This window comes from Salvelinus sp. IW2-2015, unplaced genomic scaffold, assembly GCF_002910315.2.
Source record: "Salvelinus sp. IW2-2015 unplaced genomic scaffold, ASM291031v2 Un_scaffold1925, whole genome shotgun sequence".
NCBI classification, from domain to species: domain Eukaryota; kingdom Metazoa; phylum Chordata; class Actinopteri; order Salmoniformes; family Salmonidae; genus Salvelinus; species Salvelinus sp. IW2-2015.
The window spans coordinates 74,692-96,167 of NW_019943283.1; the positions used below are offsets into that span (position 1 = coordinate 74,692).

Consider the following 21,476-nt stretch of genomic DNA (forward strand, 5'->3'; position numbering starts at 1 on the left):
TATCTATAAACCAATCATGCACATCTCACACACCAGATTGAATTACCTTTAACCAATCACTGCACATCTCACACCATAGATCTGATTACTTTAAACCAATCACTGCACATCTCACACACTAGATCTGATTATCTTTAAACCAATCACTGCACATTCCACCCACTAGATCTGATTATCTTAAACCAATCACTGCACATCTCACACCACTAGAGGCAGATTATCTTTAAACCAATCACTGCACATCTCACACCACTAGATTGGATTACCTTTAAACCAATCACTGCACATCTCATACTTTGTCTCCGTCCTAAATAGCTCCCTATCCTTTTTAACGTGCACTAGGGCCCTGGTCTAGAGTAGGGAACGGGGTTCCATTTGAGGCGTGCTCTCTCACACATCAATGGTTCCACATCTAACGTCCAGTTAGTATGGAGATGCTTCCTGACACGCCGAGAGTTCAGCTACAGTGAAATACCCTTTATTTGGACGAAGATAATTATTGTTTGTGATTTCAGTTCAATATCAGCTACCATGATAATCATGTGTGTGTGTGTGTGTGTGTGTGTGTGTGTGTGTGTGTGTGTGTGTGTGTGTGTCAGTTTAATATCAAGCAGTGAGAAGACTCATAGCCTACGATAGATAGTGGCGCGCACACACACACACACACACCCTCACTATGATAGTTAGCAGGGGAAACAGAGTTTCAATTATCTTCATTTTCAGACTCTGTACAGTTTAACCATCATGATTCTGCTCTAAGCATTAACATTTTCAAATCTTCAAAGTGAAGTTTCCCCCTACGTACAGATCTAGGACCAGCTTACTCCGCCCCAATCCTAACTATTAGTGGGGGGGGAAACTGACCCGAGATCAGCGTCTAGGGGCAACTCCACCCTCCCACCCATTGTATTTCATAGGAACAGAGTTTGTGCTGAGCAGAGCAGGGCCACAGAGACGCTGATGCTTAAACACGGAGCGAAGCCGTTTCCGCTGCCACCCGAGGTGAGCCGGTCACCGTACTGAGACAGCAGCTGGAGAGCCACACCATTGGTCCAGCCAAATCCCAACTACAACACAGACACAAAGAGACACACACACACACAGAGAGTCAACTCAAAAAGATGTGTTTGAAATAAGTCAAATACAAAAGACTAGATAGAGATTTTGCCATTTGAGTCACTCAGCAGACGCTCTTATCCAGAGCAACTTTTAGGATAAGATATTATAGTGTTATATATATTAATATATATATTAATAGTGATATTCATAGCGTACCTGAACTTCATATTCTCCTCCTCCACCAGGCTTCCCATCTCCGTTCACATTATACTGACAGAGAGAGAGAAAACAAACGCCCAGATATGTTGAGCTTTTATTAAAAAGGCACAATGTGTACGTGTTGTGGATATCTTGTCATTGTGGGCTCTCTCAGATGGAGATCTAGGATCAGCTTTCCCTCCCCCAATCCCAACCATTAGTGGGGGAAATGCTAAACTGACCCATGAACACATGGGGTAGGCAAGTAGATTTAGCCACCTAAAACTTTGAGGCGGGGGAGAAAAAATATCTAATTTGCGGGCTGGTTTTGGACCGCGGGCCGGCCTATTGCCAACCATTGTCTAAGGGGCAACATCACCCTGCACCTCATTGTGGTCACACACATTATAAACCTCTTCTTTAAATCACCTTCTCAAACATGGCTTCATACTTGACGTAGGCCAGCCAGTTGGTTCTGATCCAGCGCTGAGCCAAATCAAACCCCAGCTCTTTAGCTTCCTGTGAGGGCAAACTGGACAGGCCTGATTGGAAGATAACAGAGTTACAGATTGGACAGGCCTGATTGGAAGATAACAGAGTTACAGATTGGACAGGGGTCATAGTTCACCTTATAGGGACATAGGGTGTCATATGGGATGTAGATGCAACATACAAACCATATCAGGGTTAACTAGGTCCTACCTTGGATGAGTATGTGTTGCAGAGGGGGCCATGCATTGGGGTAGTCCCACTGCTGACCACTGTCAACCAGGGACGTAGGGACACCGTTAGGGAAGTCAAGACCACCGCTAGTCTACAGGGGGAGGGAGGGAAAGGGAGAGCCGGAGTGGAGGGAGGGAGGAGGGAAATATTTAATTTAACCAGTACACGACCCCCTCTTTGGAGAACAAATATCGTTTTTTTACCGCTTTGCTACATAACAGTCGGAAGTTTACATACACCTTAGACACATACATTTATGAATTTTGGCCCATTCCTCCTGACAGAGCTGGTTGTGTAACTGAGTCAGTTTGTGGGCCTCCTTGCTCACACACACTTTTCAGTTCTGCCCACACATTTTCTATAGGATTGAGATCAGGGCTTTGTGATGGCACTCCAATACCTTGACTTTGTTGTCCTTAAGCCATTTTGCCACGACTTTGGAAGTATGCTTGGGGTCATTGTCCATTTGGACCCAAGCTTTAACTTCCTAACTGATGTCTTGAGATGTTGTCTTCAAATAATACACATAGTTTTCTTCCTCATTACCATCTATTTTGCGAAGAGCACCATCCCTCCTGCAGCAAGCACCCCCACAACATGATGCTGCCACCCCGTGCTTCACGGTTGGGATGGTGTTCTTCGGCTTCAAGCCTCCCCCTTTTTCCCAAACTATCAGAAGCTTCTAAAGCCATGACATCATTTTCTGGAATTTTCCAAGCTGTTTAAAGACACAGTCAACTTTGTGTTTGTAAACTTCTGACCCACTGAGATTGTGATACAGTGAATTATAAGTGAAATAATCTGTCTGTAAATAATTGTGGAAAATTACTTGAATCTTGCACAAAGTAGATGTCCTAACCGACTTGCCAAACTATAGTGTGTAACAAGAAATTTGTGGAGTGGTTGAAAAACGAGTTTTAATGACTCCAACCTAAGTGTATGTAAACTTCCAACTTCAACTGTACATACGATACGTATACATTTTACATACATGGTACTTTTATATATAACAATACTATATATAACAAACTCTTTAATCCCACAACACTAACTATTATAAATACACATTGCATAGTAACCAATGGGTGTGTGATTTTTCAGTGACATCAATGTACCGCTCTCAGTCACATTTCAACAGGACATGATATTCACAAGAGATGGAGGTCTTGGACCAGCGAGAACTAACAACTGTAGATAGTGTAGTCCCCTCTGTCCCATGGAAGGCTGGGAGTAGCAGTCTGCCAGATAGGGGCCAAGTTAGTGGGGTAGAATGCAGGGTGGGAGGTGTTGGTTACCAGGCTGTAGTCCACCAGACTCCCCTCTTCTCATCCCCAGCACTGCCTCTATGGCCTCTCGTCTGGCTGATACAGCTTGTCATACCGCGCTGCTTCAGGCTATTACCTGGAACAGATTATACTAGGGACAGGACTTTTACTGGCCCACATGACTCGATGGCAAAAATCGCTGTGCCTATGGTCACTAACATGAAGCTAGGCCAGCGTTATAACTAGGGCCCAGAGGTTATAGCTAGGGCCCAAGGTTATACCTAGGGCCCAGAGGTTATAACTAGGGCCCAGAGTTATAGCTAGGGCAAGTTAGCCAGGGCCCAGAGGTTATAGCTAGGGCCCAGAGGTTATAACTAGGGCCCAGAGGTTATAGCTACCGGCCCCAGAGGTTATAGCTAGGGCCCAGAAGGTTATAGCTAGGGCCCAGAGGTTATAGCTAGGGCCCAGAGGTTATAGCTAGGGCCCAGAGGTTATAGCTAGGGCCCAGAGGTTATAGCTAGGGCCCAGAGGGTATAGCTAGGCCCAGAGTATATAGCTAGGCCCAGAGGTTATAGCTAGGCCACAGAGTATAGAGGCCGAGAGTTATACCTAGGGCCCAGAGTTATACGCCCAGGGTATTACCTAGGCCCAGAGGTTATAGCTAGGCCCAGAGGTTATACTAGGGCCAGATTAGCTAGGGCAGAGGTTATAGCTAGGCCCAGAGGTTATCTAGCAGGCTAGAGTTATGCGCCAGAGGTATAGCTGGCCCAGAGTTATACTAGGGCCCAGAGTATAGCAGGGCCCAGAGGTTATAGCTAGGCCCAGAGTTATAACTAGGGCCCAGAGGTATACTAGGCCCAGGTTATAGCTAGGCCAGAGTTATAAACCGTTGGGCCCAGAGGTTATAACTAGGGCCCAGAGGTTATAAGCTAGGGCCCAGAGGTTATAACTAGGGCCCAGAGGTTATAACTGGGAACGGCTGGTTCGTAAAGAAAATTCTTCCGCTACATAGTCAAAGGTAATGCGGAAGTCTTTCTCCTCACCCAGCGTCTGTAGAAGTGAGCCAGGTCCCTCTTGCGACAGACAGAGCGTTGAGTCTGTAGGAATGAGCAGACTGGTTCTGTGTCTCAGAGATCCGTTGTTGTCCCAGGCCGTCGACAAACCAGCGAGACGAGAAGTCCCACCCGGACTCTGGCTCCTGAATGCAGCTCTTTCCACAGCCTCTCTGCAGCATCTGGGTAGCAGGAGGGCACGCAGGTAAAGGCTGGGTCTCTAAAGGGCTTCACTCTATTCTAAAGTACACCACTTCAGACCAAACCAATAGATAGTGGTTCATGATGGAATGTTTGTTTGTTCATGAAGTAGGGGATAACGTTTACCCTCGGTCAGACCTTCAGCCGCTCTAGATCATCACTGAGGACTCCGGTCTGGAAGTAAAGTAACACACACAACACACAGACAGACACACACAGACAGACGCACACAAACAAATCAACTCCAAAAACACATGTACGTGAGGTTGGATTTTGTGTCGTAACAGATGGACAAATAAAGTGTGTTATTGTATTGAAGGGAGATTAATTTTCCTGTTGTTGTGTCCATACCTGGCAGGCCGACGCTGACATCAAACGGTTCAGGAACAGTAGATCCCGTCACCCTAACGGCCACAGAGCGGTTCCGCATCCAGAAACAGTAATACTCCTGCTCTAGGGCTGGCAGAGCAAGTCCTACACAGTAGAGTAGGTTGGGATTATAATCTAGGGCTGGCAGAGCAGTCCTACACAGTAGAGGGTGGTATATAATCTAGGGCTGGACGACAGTCCTACACAGTAGAGTAGGTTGGGATTATAATCTAGGGCTGGCAGAGCAGTCCTACACAGTAGAGTAGGTTGGGATTATAATCTAGGGCTGGCAGAGGCAGTCCTACACAGTAGAGTAGTTGGGATTATAATCTAGGGCTGGCAGAGCAGTCTCTACACAGTAGAGTAGGTTGGGATTATAATCTAGCGCTGGCAGAGCAGTCCTACACAGTAGAGTAGGTTGGGATTATAATCTAGCGCTGGCAGAGCAGTCCTACACAGTAGAGTAGGTTGGATTATAATCTACGGCGTGGCAGAGCAGTCCTACACAGTAGAGTAGTTGGGATTATAATCTACGGGTGGCAGAGCAGTCCTACACGATAGAGTAGGTTTGGATTATAATCTAGGGCTGGCAGAGCAGTCCTACACAGTAAGTAGTTGGGGATTATAATCTAGGGCTGGCAGAGCAGTCCTACACAGTAGAGTAGGTTGGGATTATAATCAGGGCTGGCAGGCAGTCCTACACAGTTAGAGTAGGTTGGGATATAATCTAGGCGCACGACCCACAGTAGAGAGGGTGGGATTTATATCTAGGCTGGCAGAGCAGTCCTACACAGTAGAGATAGTGTTGGGATTATAATCTACGGGTGCAAAGCAGTACTACACAGTGTAAGAGGGGAGTGTAAATCGGGCAAGACACAGGGAGAGGATTAAATCTAGGGGCAGACAGCCTACCAGAAGTAGGTTGGGATTTATAATCTAGGGCTGGCAGAGAGCGTCCTTACCAAGTAGAGTAGGTTGATTATAATCTAGGGCTGGCAGAGCAGTCCTACACAGTAAGAGTGGTTGTGAATATAACAAAGAAGACTACTGAGATTTGATACTCTTTATGGTTGTGTGGTAAAATAGTGATATTTTGATTGTATAATTGAGAGACTGGGTTGGTTACGCTACACTTATGGAACGGACAAACATTGCGTGCACTCCTTTTCCCGGCTGGACTCTTGTAGGCCCGAGGCACGGGACATTTCTGGAGGAACCAGAGCTCTGTTTGTTATATCGTTATGTGTGTGATCATTATGTTGGTAATACAACCCACGCAAAAGAACTTGTTTTTGAAGTTATTTCCAATGTTTAAGGGTTTATGAAAAGAGTAATTCCATCCGACTTTTACATGAGTCCTTTGTATTGTTGTAGACTTGACGGACTAGACAGACTCATCCCTCCCAACAAAAGGAAGAAATCAAATATTTCTCTGTAGGCACAACCTACGTGTCACCCCTACAAACAACAACCTCAATCAAAAATCGTACAACCTGAACAGAGAGTTCTGCCAACTTTTAGAATGGACGCCTTTGAGCATCACATCCATTTCATTGACAAGCCCTATGCATAAAACAAAATTCTGTCTAAACGAAGGAACATACCTGAAGAATCTTTCTTGTCCTTGTGGTCTGAGCGATAACTACCGTAGGAAATCTGTCTTTAGTGGTCTGAATAGTAACTACCTGAAAATCTGTCTTTAGTGGTCTGATAGTAACAACCTGAGAAAATCTGTCTTTAGTGGTCTATAGTAACTACCTGAGAAAACTGGTCTCTTAGTGTCTGACATAACTACCTAGGAAATCTTGTCTTTAGTGGTCTGACAGTAACTACCTGAGGAAAATCTGTCTTTAGTGGTCTGATAGTAACTACCTGAGGAAATCTTGTCTTTAGTGGTCTGATAGTAACTACCTGAGGAAATCTTTGTCTTTAGTGGTCTGATAGTAAACTGAGGAAATCTTTGTCTTTAGTGTCTGACAAAACCTGAGGAAATCCTTGTCTAGTGGTCTGACAGTAACACCTGAGGAAAATCTGTCCTTAGTGGGCTTTATAGTAACTACCTGCCGAATCCCCTGGTCTTTAGTGGTCTGATAGTAACTACCTGAGGAAATCTTTGTCTTTAGTGGTCTGATAGTAACTGAGGAAATCTTTGTCTTTAGTGGTCTGATAGTAACTACCTGAGGAAATCTGTCTTTAGTGGTCTGACAGTAACTACCTGAGGAAATCTTTGTCGTTAGTGGTCTGATAGTAACTCTCCACCATCAGAGTCAGGAAGGGGGGCTGACTGCGACGCTCGTAGTAAACTCTGGCCCCGTTGGGGATGAAACCATATCTGGAGAGGGAGGAATGGGGAAAAAAGAAAAATCTAGATATGACAAAAAAGACATACTGACTCAATTCCATTCGTTTTGCATCTTTCATTTGACGATCCTTGATGATTTTGAAATGCTTTGTATCCAGATTTGTGGTTGTATTGTGTATTTTTAAATTGTCAAATAAATCATATAAAATCATATTGTATACAGAGCGTTTGGAAAGTATTCAGACCACTTGACTTTTTACACATTTTGTTACGTTACAGACTTATTCTAAGTATTAAATAATTTTTTTCCCTCATCAATCTACACACAATACCCCATAATGACATCACAATACCCCATAATGACATCACAATACCCCTTAATGACATCACAATACCCCATAACGACAAAGCAAAAACAGGTTTTTAGAAATGTTTGGTAATGTATTAAAAATAAAACAGACAGACATGACAGGCAGATGGACGGATGGACAGACATGACAGGTAGATGGATGGACATGACAGGCAGATGGACGGATGCACAGACATGTCAGGCAGACGGACGGACAGACATGACAGGCAGATGGACGGACAGACATGTCAGGCAGACGGACAGCAGGTGCAGCTCACCGGTTGATGAGGTGGATGAAGTTGAGGATCATCCCACGGGCGGTGTCTGTCATCTCAGAGAGCAGGAGACCATTGATCACCCAGTAGGAGTCCCTGGGAGGAAACAGAGAGCAGATCCACCTCACTGTCCCTGGTAACAATACACACTGGAGGGTTGAGCAGTAAGGTCTCTGAATGAACAGGCCTGTCTGTCCCCTGGAGAGCTCTGAGCTGTAAGGTCTCTGAATGAACAGGCCTGTCTGTCCCCTGAAGGGCTGAGCGGTAAGVTCTCTGAATGAACAGGCCTGTCTGTCCCCTGGAGAGCTCTGAGCTGTAAGGTCTCTGAATGAACAGGCCTGTCTGTCCCCTGAAGGGCTGAGCGGTAAGGTCTCTGAATGAACAGGCCTGTCTGTCCCCATAGAGGGCCAGCATTAGTCAGACCCCCTAACCTTCCCACTCTGTACAGCCCTACCCGCTAGCAGTCAGACCCTTTGGTAGGCCTGGCTGTGGCCTGCCACGCTCAAAACCCTGGATGACACCAAACATATAGACAATGAAATGGACAGGAGAGCACTCCCAAAGGACCCGTTTCAATCATTAATCTACTTACAACCAAGCAGCATCTATTTAGCCAAATGGGTTCCTCAGTTTAACTCCCTTTCTGCTTTAGCATCCCTGGGGTGCCAGATGGATTGACTTTGACTTTCTGCATCTATTCCATTAGCACCAGGCAAGCTCAATCAATCCCAGATAAAAGTATTTGAAAATGATCTTTAAATAGTATTTGAACCAAGGTCTGCTATGCAGACAGAGCAGAAAAACCAGAGAACAGTCCAGACAGAGTGACCTCTTCACTGACCAGTAGTACAGTTCCCTGAAACGTCCTCCAGGTACGACGAAAGGGTGGGGGGTGAAGATCTGAGAGTACTGGTCTGGGTTGGCCAAAGCATCACTACTGATCTGGTACACACACACACAAACACACAATTAAGTTCTCGTTAGCACTGCTCTGGTACAAACACACGTCATCATTGTTGACTACCACATCATATTTTACCAGACACTACAGAAGTATCAAACTATGAAAACACTACATACAATACATAATGTATGAGGAACCCCAAATTCGACCACTAGATACTAGGCCTTTTCCCCTGTTTCATCACAGTAGGTACATATGACTGCCCAGGGATGGACGGATCCCTAGAGACTCTTTTTGATTTGCTCAACTCCTGCGTCCTTCCTCTGTCCTCCTTTTGAAAAAAAAAAAGTCAAGGTAAAATTGACGAGAGGCGGCGAGGAGAGTAAAAGTGGACGAAAATGCCCTTTAATGAATTGAGACTCTCCTCCAATTGCGCATCATCAGGCAGGTGAAAAACAAATGGAGCTAGTTGTGCAAGACGTTTTATAGATAAAAGGATAAGTAGCATATATATTTTTTTTTATTTGCACGCTTTTCTTCAGCGAGAAAACAATAGGTTATTTAAAAAAGGGGTGTGGCAGATTTCAAAACTCTTCAGCAGAGGACCAGAGAGGAAGGAAAGAGAGGCCCAGCTCGGTGGAAAATCTGTCTCCCTCCAGCAGGGGGCGATATGTTGTTTCGCCCACCAAGCAAGGAGTTTTTGTATGGAGGTCAATGAGTGTTGAATTTGGTCAAAAAAACAAAAAAGTGAATGGAATATTTGCGGTTATTTGAGGTTTATTTGCTCAAATAGATGTTTCGTAATACTTAAGTTGTTACCAGTGTACTGATATAAGTAGGACACGTGACGTCCCAGCCACTTGGAGAGAAAAAACCCTTTATATCAGAGTTTTCTCCAGATAGCTACGCATATTCAGAGCACGAGGTTAGTAGTATCTCTCCTTTCAATACAGGCGGTTGACGTCAACAACCCACATCGAATATTCAGAAAAGGATTACAAAAATGATATCCAGAAAAGGATACAAAAATGAAATGTATCCACCAATCCAAAGAAAGGATAGGCGGGAACTAGACAGTCCGCCGTGCCGCTTTGTGGACGACTCCCATTGTTACGGGGGGAGAGACATCTTGTTAGCATATCCATCATCTCTAGAGGACTCAGAAACACTTGTGCATCCTCCTGTGTCAATTTGTTAGTTGGCAAATGGAAGACGGTCGGTCCTCTCCTCCTCCTCTCCTACTTAAGACGAGGAAGCACAAGCGTATCCTGCCGCTGAAAAGTTTGGATATCTGCCACACCCCCTTGGAATTAGCTTTCGTTTCGTCAGAAAAAACATGCAGTCATTTAAAACGATATGCTACTTATCATTTTATCTATGAATTGTGTGGAACAACTGACTTAATGTGTTTTGAACACTTTACACATTTATTGTGGGATCCACCCCTGTTACCGCCAGTTGCCTAATGGCTCGCGAGAGGAGAATCTTCTCATTTCAAACAAACCCTTTTTTCAAAAGAAGGTGACAGAGGACGCAGGAGGTGACAGAGGAAGCAGCAAATCTAACTAAAGGCCATAGATAAAGCATATGCGATCACCTTTCTCCCAAGAGACTTCCACAGATGATGCAGCTTCTCCGCCCAGCTACGCAGTTCTGCGTCTGCTATTCCAGTCAGGAACTGTGGCCTGCACACAGAACATGACTTGTATTGGACAGAACAGACTACCTTCTTGAGTCCAAATTGGCACACTACAGAGTGCACTACTTATAGGAGCCATTTTGGACTCAAAACATTTCACGCCTCAGTTTGATCAGGATCAATCAGTATGATTGGCTCTCTCTCTCACTTGTCATGCCAGTCAGGTGGGAACCACGGCTCAAACTCCATCCCTGGTTCTTCAAAGTACTCGAGAAGGAAGTCTCTCAGTACGGCCGGCGGGACAGAGTTAGGATCTCCGTGTGTCAGGTTGTGAAACGCTGTCAGGATAATATCTGAGGGTATGAAGGGGGGTGCAGGGCTGGGGTCAACTCCCATTTCAATACAGAAAATAAACGGACATTTTCACTTTACTTCCTCAATGGACTGAAATGTTATTGACTTCTGATTAGGTGTGTGGAGAGATAGTAGTGATCTCAGATCAGTTGTTTATATCACTACATGGACAGGACAGACCTGATCCTAGATCAGCCCTCCTACTCTGATTCTTCATGAATACGGGCCCAGGACCCCCCCCTGTCCACGTAATCTTTATTTATTGATTGATTTAATCATTTTCAGTCAAACATGACTTCCTTAAAGGTTTAAGAGGTCTAAAAGTTCAACCTGATACTTTATCAACACTCCTACTGAGACGCTTGATAAATACGGCCCCGGACCTCAAGCAAAGAAACAGCAGACATTGGAGGCAGAAAAGCCATGATATTGGGACTGATTCCCTTCAAGACTTACCAGGGGCTGACTGATCCCCTACGAGACGTACCAGGGGCTGACTGATTCCCCACGCAGACTTTACCAGGGGCTGACTGATTCCCCTACGAGACTACCAGGGCTACTGATCCCCTACGAACTTACCAGGGCTGACTGATTCCCCATACCAGACTTACCAGGGCTGACTGATGCCCGCTACGAGACTTACCAGGGCTTGATGATTCCCTACGAGACGTACCAGGGGCTGACTGATTCCCCTACGAACTTACCAGGGCTGACTGATTCCCCTAACGAGACTTACCAGGGGCTGACTGATTACCCCTACAAGACTTGACCCAGCGGGCTGACTGATTCCCCTACGAGACTTACCAGGGGCTGACTATTCCCTACGAGACTTACCAGGGGCTGACTGATTCCCCTACGCGAAGACTTACCAGGGGCTGACTGATTCCCCTACGAGAATATACCAGGCCTGACTGATTCCCCATACCAGGACTTACCAGGGGCTGAACTGATTCCCCTACGAGACTTACCAGGGCTGACTGATTCCCCTAACGGACGATTACCAGGGGCTGACTGATCCCCTACGAGACTTACCAGGGGCTGACTGATTCCCCTACAAGACTTACCAGGGGCTGACTGATCCATACAGCAGGGCATGATTAACCAGGGCTGACTGATTCCCTACGAACTTACCAGGGGCTGACTGATTCCCCTACAAGACTTACCAGGGCTGACTGATTCCTACGAGACTTACCAGGGGCTGACTGATCCCCTACAAGACTTAACCAGGGCTGACTGAGATTCCCCTACAGAACTTACCAGGGCTCGACTGATCTTCCCATAACAACGACTTACAAGGGGCTGACGTGAGTTCCCCACAAGACTTACCAGCGGCTGACTGATATCCCCTACAAGGACTACCAGGGCTGACTAGTCTCCCTACCCAAAGGAACTTACCGGGGCTGACTTGATTCCCCCATACGAACTTACCAGGGGCTGACTGATTCCCCTATAAGACTTACCAGGGGCTGACTGATTCCCCTACGAGACTTACCAGGGGCGGACTGATTCCCCTATAAGACTTACCAGGGGCTGACTGATTCCCCTACGAGACTTACCAGGGGCTGACTTCAGCTTCATATCCACAAAGTACTTGTCATCATCAAAGAGTTTGGCGGTCTGAACCTGCCGTAGGATGTCTCCATAACAGTAGATCTCACTGAGGAGTTAATCATTAAAAGAGGTTATCTGGATGACAGGTGAAACAACAGCCATAAAATAACCTGCATCAAACCTATAGTACAGCAACAAGATGCAGGTTAAATAAAAACTTTAAAGTGCATTTAAAATCAAGTCCATTTTCTAAAGGTCTCTGTTAACGTTTAATCCTCTTTGAAGAGAGATAATCCAACTTCACAGACATTTTGTTGAGTTCTATCAGAACGCCATGCATCAATCCCCGAGTCATAAACACACTTCCCCAGGAACCAAAGCTCAGCGTTTGAAACAGAGCAACATGGTTCAAGATCATTCATAATAGGTTCATAAAAGAGCCCCCAAAAAAAGTCAATGTAGCAAAAAAGATGGTGTTACCTGTCACAAGGTGGAGGCAAGGCACACCAGTAGAAAGGACAGAGGAACAGCACGAAACAGATCCACAAACACATCCCTGCTCTCATGTTTAGAAGGAACTCAAAAGCAAAAAGGGGCGAGGAGCACTGGCACTTATCTAGAATTACATACAGGTCAAAGTGCATATTGCTGATCACATAACACATTCTCTATCCAATTGAAAGAGGAGAAATAACAGGATGCTATCCCTACAGTTACAGCTGTCCTGAGGGATAATGTCTGTCCCAAAATGGAGATTAAGATTTAAGGCCGGTTTCACTTCAATTATTACAAAATAAGATTATAAAAAATAAAATAAAAACATTAAATACACAATGCATTATGTAGGTTGAACGCTGTAACACAGAATAAAATAAGTCTCATGATCGTAGTGAGCGACTGCTCATTACGTAACCATCAATTATTCACGTTACTTTAATAAAATATTTCAGTGTATTGGTTATATTTCATCCCAAGTCATCTGATCTCTGAGCTGCTGCCTACGCTGTCTGACAAAAATCACTATTTTACTATTTGCTCAAAAATAAAGCCTACTTTTAAAGACAGCTGAATACCAACTATCAATCACTTATGTAGATCATGTGTTTTCAGGTAGAGATCCCTCATTCTTCAGTCTCTTCCATAGCGGGCATAAAATAAACAGACTGGACCAGTAGGCACGCAAAGGATTATGGTCATTGTAGTTAATTACCATGTTTTCTTGACTAAACTTTGTATATTGTTGGCCTGTTGGACACTACAACTTCCGACAAGATCGCACAGATGGGGCTTGATCTAGAGAAACTGCGCATTATGCACACATATATATATGTGTGTTTTTAATTCAAAGCATTGAACTGCTGTTGGTCAATTAGTTTAAAAAAAGCGGTCATCGCTCGGTACTAGTCCCAAAGGGTACCCTACATAGTGCACCACTTGAACAGGGCCCATAAATGCACTACATGTAGGGAATAGGATACCATTTGGGACATTGAGTTGTGGCTAGTCACTACTAACCCTTCAAAGTAGTGTCCCTCTTAAGGAAGTGTTTACAAGAACCTTGATCATAGGTCAAAAGTAGTGCACTACATCGGGAATAGGGTGCATATTGGGACAACCCCAGTCATGGTTCTCATCAGTTTCAAGAGAAAATACTATTTCCATAACTACATTGTAGAAGTCAATAGGAATAAATCAATAGTTTAAAGTGATAAAGGGCCTCATCGCCAAAATCCCAAGTTATCTACTTCCCCAGAGTCAGAGGAACTAGTGGATATACTTTTTTTTTTTGGAAACAGTATCCACAAGTTCACCTGACTCTGGGGGAAGAACATCAAGGGCGTAGTTGCCAAAAMCCCAAGTTAATCTTTTAAGAAAATAAAAAGAACAGGAAACAGACAAATTTCAGTGAGCTTTATTTTTGAACCAAAAGTATCATCTCTGATATGAACAATCAGGATATGTCCACAACACAGAAGACATTTATTTATTATTTAAACACAGCTCCACTGAGAAACAGCCAATTCCAAAAAATGAAATGCTTTCTTTCACTTAAATTTGGTTTTTGAATTTTATCAAACTTCTAATCGAACTGACATCGAGTTACAAAATAAATGGTCAAAATTTAAGGGAAGAGTTTCATGAAAGAAGTTGTCTACCCAGAACCCTCCTTGTGAATATTCTGATTGTTTAAATATCACAACATAAGACCCCTTCCCCCCCCCGGAACACATCCATCCCACCCTGAAATAAAACTGATGCATCTAGTCAGAGGGATCCGCCCCTGCATCCAACTGGAACCCTACTCCCTATATAAGCGCACTACTAACATAGACCTCTGGTCAAAAGTAGTGCACTATATAGGGAATAGGGTGCCATTTGGGACTCGACAAAAAAGYTCTCCCTCTCCAACCCTCCCTGACATGCTAGTGATCTTACAAGACAACATTTCCCAACAATAGTGTACAACCCTGTCCAGAAGCAGTCCCTGGTTACCTCCTAGTTGTACATCTCGACGGAATGATTTAGATTGCCGTGAAACTCCACCCCCCCAAACAGCTACAGCGCTTCCCTGTCCTGACATGTCAGACCTGCACATGGGTAGAGGAGAGCCTGGTCCAAGAGTCTGCCCTGGGCCTACTCATCACTCCTAAACCTAACAACTCCATAAGGAGTTGGCATGAGCAGGAACAGACTGGCGCCGAGGGGGGGGGGGGGGGTATGGTTAGGGGTTGATTCTGGAGGGGGACGTGGTGCCACATCATGGGAGGTGTAACCGATGCATCAGGGCAGCTAGTAGTAACCCCTCCCACCCCAAAATAAAAAAACCTTGAAGGAGGAAACCATTTCCTGGTGTATCATATATCCAATTGAAATTCATCTTTAAAAAATAAAAAAAGGCAAGATGCTCCTCGTTTCCTCCTTCAAGATCAGAAACCACACTGGGAGGGACAGCCACAGCCAATCACATCACTATGTAGGGGACACTATGTAGGGGACACAACCAGGTGATCGACCAGGTGATCGACTAGGTGATGGGCTGTGGCTACCGCTGCCAGTGGGGCTGAAAAATACATAAAATAAAAAAAAAACAGGCAGCTGCCAAAGTGCCTGTGGTTTGACCCCTGTTCTCTCATCTACAGTCACATAGACATTTAACCCCCTCCCTGTTCTCTCATCTACAGTCACATAGACATTTAACCCCCTCCCTGTTCTCTCATCTAGTCACATAGACATTTAACCCCCTCCCTGTTCTCTCATCTACAGTCACATAGACATTTAACCCCCTCCCTGTTCTCTCATCTACAGTCACATAGACATTACATTTAACCCCCTTCCTGTTCTCTCATCTACAGTCACATAGACATTTAACCCCCTCCCTGGGCAGTGCCCACCCTTTCCAATATAACCCTTAAAAAGCATCCCAAAAGCTAGATGTGTTTTATTCTGGGGCTACAATAGACCAGAGAAAACAGGGGTCACAGTCCCAACCAATGAGAAAGCAGAAAGACTACACCATGTACATTCTCCCACAACATGGTAGTTCAACTTGGTCCAGATTGAATTTCTTTTTGACAACAGCATGTAGATACACACATTTGTAGACATCCGATATTTGTCATTGGAAAAGAGGCGAAACAGAAAGAGCATCTCACGCCATCTTGTTTTTCAGGGATCCTCAAAGCAACATTTACCAGCTAAACACAACCTTGTGGACAAGACTGTTCAGAGGCTGTTCTGGGGAAAGTTTACAAGTTACAATACCAAGAGCTATGACAAACACCCCCTCCCCCTCCCCAGCACCCTTCCCAATTCCCCCCTCCCAGGAGACACCCCTCCCAATTCCCCGTCCACAGAATACACCCCTCCCAACCCCCCCCCCTCCCAGGAGACACCCCCCCCCCCAATCCTCCCCAGAATACACCCTCCCAATCCCCTCCCCAGAATACACCCCTCCAATCCCACCCCCAGGGCCAGGAGACACCACTCCCAATCCCCCCCTCCCCAGGAGACACCTTCCCAAATCGCCCCCTCCCCAAGGCCAGAATACACCCCCCTCCCAATCGCCCCTCCCCAGAAGACACCCCCCTCCCAAATCGCCCCCTCCCAGAAGACACCCCCTTCCAAATCGCCCCCTCCCCAGAAGACACCCTTCCCAAAGTCGCCCCTCCCAGAAGACACCCCTCCCAAATCGCCCCCTCCCCAGAAGACACCCCTCCCAAATCGCCCCCTCCCAGAAGACACCCCACCCAAATCGCCCCCTCCCCAGAAGACACCCCTCCCAATCGCCCTCCCCAGAAGACACCCCTCCAATGACACCCCTCCCAAATGACCACCCCTCCCAATGACACCCCCCCAATCCCCCCTCCCAGAAGACACCCCTCCCAAGGCAGAAGTCAACAATACACCACTCCCAATCCCCCCCTCCCCAGAAGACACCCCGCCCCAAACCCCCCCTCCCAGGGCCAGAAGTCACCAATACACCCCTCCCCCCTAGGGCCAGAAGACACCCCTCCCAATTCCCCCCTCAATCCCTCCAGGAGACCCCCCCCCTCCCAATCCCCCCAGGAGACCCCCCCCCTCCCAATCCCCCCAGGAGACCCCCCCCTCCCAATCCCCCAGGAGACCCCCACCCAATCGCCCCAGGAGACCCCCCACCCAATCGCCCCAGGAGACCCCCCCCCCCTCCCACATAATCCCCCCAGGAGACCCCCCTAGATGCTGTGCTCAGAGCTACTGTAGCATAAAGCTCTAATATTCTCCCCATGTGACCTACAACATCAGAAATCCTCCAAGGCTCTCACCGTAGCTAGGCCCAGACAGGGATCTTCACCCAACTCCGGTGTAAAGAGGGCAATGGTTTTTAACACACAAGTCTTACTACCCTCCTGTTTAGGGTTCCCCTCCCAGCCACAAATAATGAGCACTAAGCACTTCTTCAGCCCAGCAGGCTGGTTTCAGTGCAGTGATAGCGGTCCGTGTGTTGGCCTGTTGCCCGACGATCACCATAATAACTCTACACTGCATTTGACTTCATATTTTACTGGTGTGTAATTCTAACCAGCTGACTTGCGTGATGTACAGAAACACTTTGGGGGTCTGATGGTTTGTTCAGATACAAAGCATCTGGTGTGGTTTTAATGTAAGGGAAGAAAACTAAATGTATAATTTTCTCTAATACCCACAGCTATAGTGACGTCCCCATTGCCCGAAGACGTCACACAACAGACCAACCCTAGATTAGATACCCATTCATATACATTACTCCTCATTGCCCATTTGAGCTGCACTGCAGCAAGTAGCTTCAACTACATGATACAATATTCATTTACCTTTTTTTTTTTTCAATTATAATAACAGTCACTCTCTTTGCAGGGATTGTGGGGGAGTGGCTTGTTGAGTCAGTAGAACAAGGAAAGGCTGGTGATCAAAATAACACATTATGCAGCTCTGGCTGTTAATCCACCTGTCTAGAGGGACATCTTGTCAATACTGGAAGGAAAAGAGGAATATTATTTAAAACAATAAATCTGAACTAAAAATGTAACACGTTTTGAACAACTGCATCGATTATCAAATTTTTGTAAGGGTGAAACTGTAGTTTAATCCGTGTTTGGCGAAAGCATAAGGAACACATTTCATCGTGCACCGTGTGACAATTAAATGGTTGTAGACTACATCCAACCGGTACGAACACCGAGTGCTCTTCTCAAAATCAGAAATCCACTCACTAACAGGCCATCGCTGCAGCTCCTTCAGTGAAGGGGGTTTGAGTAAAGGAAAACAACAAAACATCTCCTCCAGTCGTGACCAGATCCCCCCCCCCCCCCAAAAAACTTAAAAGATGCTTCATCTCACATCGTCATCCTCAACATGTCAACCAGCCTTTTTCTTTTTTTAAACTTGTTTTTAAAAACAATCTATTAAAAAAATGAAATCAAGTATATACAAAGTGTACAGGGTGCCAAGATGATTTAGCCGTGGCACACCAAGGAGAATAAAGTGGAGTGACCAACTGCCCACCCAGAAGAACGTCAAACTGCAACGGGACAACACCCATTTCTTCTCGTTTGCATGGTACGGTAGGTCCTCCTGAACAGGAAGGAATCCCCGGAGATTCCGGAGAGGGCGGAGCTACTTTTTTACGTTCCAGTTCTAGAATACATCAGTTCTTAGTGTTCTGATTGTGAAGTGGGGGAGGGGCCCAGTCTTAGCGGAACGTTAGAGGGGGGGGGGGAGGAACGTCAGGCTCTCATAATGAACTAGTCCGCACTCTGGCTGCCTTCTAATAGGAGCCTCTAAACATCCTGCTCCTTTGATGCGTSATCTTCATCCAGGGGGCTTTCTCCACCGTGGTTTATCTTCATATCGTTGTCAATATTCTGGGGCCCTGCAGCCAAGCCAGCAGCAGAACATACATCATCCACCCTCTATCCAACTATAGAAAAACGGCCTAAACCTTGATGCCTTAATGCGATGTGTCTTCGTGAACATCAAAAGGTGGTAGGATGGGGTGTCGATTCAAAATGTGGAACATAAAGTGACGAGTAACACCGGTGGGTGGACGGATGTTTCCACAGGGACTAGATGAGACGGAGGACGGGTTATTACTTCAGAACAAGTTCAGCTGCTTGTTAAGGCACTTCATACAAAGAGCTATAAACAAAAAAGGGACAAAATAAAAAGTGGAGAAATGAAGGGACGAGATAAGTGGGTAGAGGTGCTGGACTGGCTGGAAGGAGGTGGATAGGGGAGAGAGGGGTCAGGGAGGTTAGGGTCAGGGAGGAGGGAGGTAGGGGGTCAGGTAGGAGGGAGATAGGGGGGTCAGGTAGGTGAAGGGTCAGGGAGGTACAGGGGTCAGGGAGGGAGGAGCGAGGTAGGGGTCAGGTAAGGATGGGAAATAGGGGTCAGGTTAGTAGGGAGAGATAGGGGTCAGGTCAGGGGGGAGGTGGGGGTCAGGGAGGTAGGGAGGTCAGGGTAGGGGGGAAGGTAGGGGTAGGGTAGGAGGCGGAGGTAGGCGGTCAGGTAGGGGGAGGGTGGGGGTCAGTAGGGGGGAGGTGGGGGTGCAGGTAGGGCGGAGGTGGGGGTGCAGGTAGGGGGGAGGTGGGGGTCAGGTAGTGGGGAAGGGCGTGGGGGTCAGGGAGGAGGGGTCAGGCGAGGTGGGGGTGCAGGGGAGGCGCAGGTCAGACGCGGTGGCAGGAAGGTCGGGGGTCATGGGAGGTTGGGGCGGTTCAGGGAGGTGGGCGGTTACAGCAACGGGAGGTAGGTCAGGGAGCGTAGGGGTAGCAGATGAGATGACGGGTGAGGGGGTCAGGACCGGAGGTAGGGTTAGGGGCGCTAGGGGTCAGGGAGTAGGGGTCACGGGAGGTAGGGGTTCAGGGAGGGTAGGGGTAGGGAAGGTAGGGGTCAGGGAGGTAGGGCTCCAGGGAGGTGAGGGTCCCAGAGGTAGGGTAGGGGTGGCAGGGAGGTAGGGTCCGCGGAGGTAGGCGGGTGCAGGGGTAGGGGGTCAGGGCACGGTAGGGGGTCAGGGAGGGGGTAAGTGCTGGCTGGCAGGCAGTGCTCAGGGTAGATTGGAGCAGGAGAAAGATGGAAATGATCAACTCCATCTCCATTGAAAGACGGCGTTCCACACGTTCCCTGCCTTCCTCCTCCCAGTAGTAGTTCGTAGTCCTAGTCTTCAGTGCATCGCAGCAGAGAGAGGACCCTAGAACAGGGACATCATGAGTTCCTCTGCAGGTTTGTTGTCCCTCACAGATCGTACACGTTTCCATGAGGTGGCACCCAAAAACAGGAAGGAAGACCGACAGACGGGAAGTTAGATGTCCAAAAAAACAAAAACAAAAAATCAATCCAGGACACAGAAGGGAGGCGTAACATCAAAAGGGAGGGGCGACGGGGGTCTCATCTGATCTGCGGAGGAGAGAAACAGCGTCGCTGTAGGGTTTAGTATGACTAGTCAAACAAACGTACTCAAAAACATTTAATCAAGCCATTTCTCCTCCTGCTTTGTGAGTACAACCAATTCATCTCAAACCCATGAACATGTGAAGTAACTAACATTTTACTTGGWAAGCATTCCTCAAAATACATTTCAACCTCAAAACAACTTGTCCGGTTAAATAAATCCTGTTCATTTCCAAGCAGCGCCTCTCCGACCTCGCTTGCGGTTTTTGAAGGACATTCTTAAAACTATTCGATGTCAAAATGGCGTTATAAAATAAAATTTGATTGAAGAGACCGTCTCACCTCTGTTCCTCGTCCTCCTCACAGCTTGACCTCCTCTCCATTCTCACTGTGGTACTCTGCAACATACAGGCTCTTGTCTATGCTGCCGGGGATGGGTCTGATCTCTGTTCCCAGCTGCTCCTCGATGCCCTTGAGATTGAAGCGGTCATCGTATGTGATCAGGTTGATGGCCAGACCCAGGTGACCAAAACGACCTGAGGGAGTGGAGAGGTACAAGGTTAAAAAACGTCCGAGACCCTCCTTCGATGACATTAAGTCGTGCTTGAGAAGAGCCGGGGGTTCTCACCAGATCTGCCGATGCGATGCAGGTACGTCTCCCCCAGCTTGGGGAAGTCAAAGTTGATCACCACATTCACAGCCTGGATGTCGATACCTCTTGTGAAGAGGTCTGTGCAGACCAGATTCCGGCAGAGGCCGTTTCTGAAGTCGTGGAACACTCTGTTACGGTGCTCCTGTAAAGAGACTTAGTAGACTTAGTGGTTTTCAGGCTAACTTAACCACGGGCATGTTGGGTAGAGTCAAAACAGAATGAAAGTCTGGTACTGTCTAATCTGGTCCAAAGGACAGGCTTGATCTCCAGGGTGTTGTCCTAATAAAAACGCTAAAACTGGTCCCCGAGCCCCGAGTCAACGCTAAGACTGGTCCCCGAGCCCCGGTCAACGCTAAGACTGGGCCCCGAGCCCGGGTCAACGCTAAGACTGGGCCCCGAGCCCGGACAAAGCACTCGCTACAATTTGAATGCTTAGCAGGACAGGAAAACGGTCCAATTCACACACTTTAAGAGAACATCCCGGTCATCCCTACTGCCTCTGTTCTTGGAGGACTCACTAAACAGAGAACATCCCGGTCATCCTACTGCCTCTGATCTGGAGGACTCACTAAACAGAGAACATCCCGGTCATCCCTACTGCCTCTGATCTGGAGGACTCACTAAACACACATTGCTTAGTTTGTAAATGAGGTCTGAGTGTTCTGGCGTGGTGGGCCCCTG

The 21,476-nt window shown here is 46.9% G+C and overlaps 3 protein-coding genes across 3 annotated transcripts in view; 1 reads left to right on the forward strand and 2 right to left on the reverse strand.

The window, feature by feature from the left end:
* Positions 1–462: 462 nt before the first annotated feature.
* Positions 463–12,828, reverse strand: treh (trehalase (brush-border membrane glycoprotein)). Its single transcript, XM_070439794.1, is given in 20 exon segments — positions 463–1,067; positions 1,276–1,329; positions 1,687–1,799; positions 1,960–2,071; positions 3,163–3,218; positions 3,221–3,315; positions 3,317–3,353; positions 4,256–4,389; positions 4,391–4,437; positions 4,439–4,479; positions 4,625–4,649; positions 4,824–4,972; positions 7,006–7,022; positions 7,101–7,199; positions 7,797–7,889; positions 8,635–8,735; positions 10,295–10,382; positions 10,545–10,689; positions 12,247–12,347; positions 12,722–12,828. Coding segments are annotated over 20 exon segments (1,749 nt in total). The 5' UTR covers positions 12,808–12,828; the 3' UTR covers positions 463–911.
* A 2,315-nt stretch (positions 12,829–15,143) lies between these two features.
* Positions 15,144–16,571, forward strand: LOC139024827 (uncharacterized). Its single transcript, XM_070439793.1, has 2 exons — positions 15,144–15,229; positions 16,184–16,571. Exons 1-2 carry the CDS (start codon positions 15,144–15,146, stop codon positions 16,569–16,571), a joined length of 474 nt encoding a protein of 157 aa, XP_070295894.1.
* Positions 16,572–19,881: 3,310 nt separating this feature from the next.
* The window catches only part of ddx6 (DEAD (Asp-Glu-Ala-Asp) box helicase 6), a 23,048-nt gene continuing 21,453 nt past the window's right edge, over positions 19,882–21,476 (reverse strand). The window contains 3 exon segments of the mRNA XM_024139831.2: positions 19,882–20,149; positions 20,486–20,679; positions 20,772–20,937. Of these exon segments, the coding sequence (XP_023995599.1) occupies positions 20,504–20,679; positions 20,772–20,937 (342 nt within the window). The 3' untranslated portion in view covers positions 19,882–20,149; positions 20,486–20,503.

Bases quoted from the DNA above. Each gene is read 5' to 3' on its own strand.
- LOC139024827 (XM_070439793.1), top strand. From the start codon at position 15,144: ATGCTCCTCGTTTCCTCCTTCAAGATCAGAAACCACACTGGGAGGGAC. The intron at 15,230-16,183 runs GTAGGGGACACA...TCCCCTCCCCAG, and splicing joins CACTATGTAGGGGACACTAT to AATACACCCCTCCAATCCCA.